The sequence below is a fragment of the Halyomorpha halys genome, unplaced genomic scaffold, assembly GCF_000696795.3.
Source record: "Halyomorpha halys isolate HHAL.00 unplaced genomic scaffold, Hhal_1.1 Scaffold1743.1, whole genome shotgun sequence".
In the NCBI taxonomy this organism is placed as follows: domain Eukaryota; kingdom Metazoa; phylum Arthropoda; class Insecta; order Hemiptera; family Pentatomidae; genus Halyomorpha; species Halyomorpha halys.
In genome coordinates, this window is record NW_027107657.1 from 5,053 (window position 1) to 7,489 (window position 2,437).

Below are 2,437 nucleotides of genomic sequence, written 5' to 3' on the forward strand. Positions count from 1 at the left end.
TGTTTATTTTCTTTATCCTTCTGTTTTTATATATTTTAAGAGAGATTTTATTTATTTTATGTCCTTTTTTTTCTAATATTTTTTATTTCATTTTCGTGTAAATGCGATCATTCATCACTATTACCTATTGCCCACAACTGTGTGGCAGATTGTAATATCTATCAATAAATAATGTTCGAATTTAAAAAAAAAAAGATATGTTTTATAATATAATCAAAATAATACCTTCTTTCAATCAGTATGATTGTATATTACATAAAAAATATCATTGCACATTATTACACATATGGAATTTAATAAACCTAATGCGAATGTTAATTGTTTAATTGAAATTAATGTAGTGCTATCTTGTTAATATCAATTTAAAGACAATAAAAACCAATTCTATTTTTGTAGGTATGTGTACTTTGTATACATTTTATACACTAAATTTTTTTAGCTTAAACTAAAAGATAACCATAACCAGATTATAAATTGGGTTTTTTTTTATTCTTTACGCTTATATTAACAAGATAACACTAAGTGAATATTTATGAAACACCTGACGGTCTCATTTCGTGTATGACCCAGAATATGTTTAATATTATGTGTAAGCATATGTTATACCCAATATAATTTATGAATAATAATATACTTAATTAATAAATAGATCAAGGATATATATATATAAAAAAAAGAAAAAAGTCAAATAAAAAAAATTTATTTCATTCATTGTACAATAATGTCGTTTATCATGTATTATTTACACTCTTAATCTATTGCATTATAATAATATACATTATATTCTTTATATACATACTATACATCATGTATACATGCTATTAACTCTAAATTTATACAATAAAATAGTTCAAGCTATATTCATTTTCTGTTTATACATACTATAAATAATAATATACATCTTATTCACTCATATATTTATATAATAAAATTAATCAAGCCATATTTCAGTCATTCAATTAAGTAACATTAACATTAATTTACTATTAAAAAAAAAATTAACAAATCATTTGTTAAATACGAAGGCGGAGAGAAAGTTCACGAGATGAAATTTCATGAGCATTCAAATGATTGTCGTTGAGCCAATCTTCTCCTCCATCGTGCGAATGTTCCAGGCGCATTTCGTAGAACATGGACCCCATCTTCTCCAGCCTTAAAGAACTAAAATAAAAATAAATATACTGGAATTAGTTTCATATTACATAATCGATTAAAAACATATAAATAAAAATAAACATAATAAAAATCAATATACTGGAATTAGTTTCATATTACATAATCGATTAAAAACATATAAATAAAAATAAACATAATAAAAATCAATATACTGGAATTAGTTTCATATTACATAATCGATTAAAAACATATAAATAAAAATAAACATAATAAAAATCAATATACCTTTCGTTTTTTTGTATAGAAAAATCGAAACTAGATGGAGTTACATCGAAGAATCTACGTCTCGAATCTTCTTTGGGTATCGATATTTCACTGATATCGCATAAGGTTAGGAAATTCAAGTCTGAAAGTTAAATATAAAATAAAACTATTAGTGACAATTTTATAAACTATTACAGTATTTGGAATATTGAACACAAAAAATAAAACTAACCTGGTATAAACGAAATGGGTGTCGAGCAGCGAGGTACGTTAGGAAAAAATGTAGCTACATCCAACGGTGGTATGTCGATATCTTCTTTCTCCTTTTCACTCATGTTCTTGTTGGAAAGAAAACTGATGGTAGACATCTCAGGATACTGACACACGACTAGCGAAGTAAGAAAGAGAACTGACTGAAGTAAGAACTACCATTCTAGGTCGCCCCTCTACCAGGTAACCCAACTCCTGATTGGCTGGTGCCTACCCCCTCTCTTGCTTAGTGTGGACCTAGACATAATTTTGGGGAGGGGAGCTATCAGAATTTAAAATGTTCCTAGAGCAGGCTATTTTTTTTATTTATTGTTTTTTTACACTTTAATAATAGAAATTTTCTGGTATCGATTGAAAAAACAAAAAATATACTCCTAAAATATAAAAATAAAAAAAAGAACAACATTACTTACAGCCTATCAAGATAGATGGTAATTAACTATAAAATTTAAATATACAGTGGACAAAATATAATGATTGGCGTGTTTTCATAATAGTTTAAAAATATGTCAAAATTTCAATAAGAAATTGTTCAAAAAGTCACTATTTAAGGATATTGGTATAAAAACAAATCGGGAAAAAAAATAACTCAAGAAATAACTCATGAAAAAGGTATATAAAATTATTAATAATAAAAAACTTAATTATAAAGAAAATAAATTTAGCTAATTTTAAAATTATTAAAAAATTTAACTGTAATAATTATATACAATAATAAATTACATTTAGTGACCTTAATTTTTGTAACTTAACATTTTAGAATCATCACCTCAAGATTGAGGGTCCG

The 2,437-nt window shown here is 25.2% G+C and overlaps 1 protein-coding gene across 1 annotated transcript; it reads right to left on the reverse strand.

Annotated features, from left to right (window-relative positions):
- Positions 1-948: 948 nt before the first annotated feature.
- On the reverse strand, positions 949-1,817 carry LOC106690497 (uncharacterized). Its single transcript, XM_014435933.3, has 3 exons — positions 1,613-1,817; positions 1,402-1,522; positions 949-1,161 (listed from the first exon to the last, which is right to left on the reverse strand). The coding sequence occupies exons 1-3, from the start codon at positions 1,746-1,748 to the stop codon at positions 1,014-1,016; spliced, it is 405 nt and encodes a 134-aa protein (XP_014291419.3). The 5' UTR covers positions 1,749-1,817; the 3' UTR covers positions 949-1,013.
- Between the last annotated feature and the right edge of the window lie 620 nt (positions 1,818-2,437).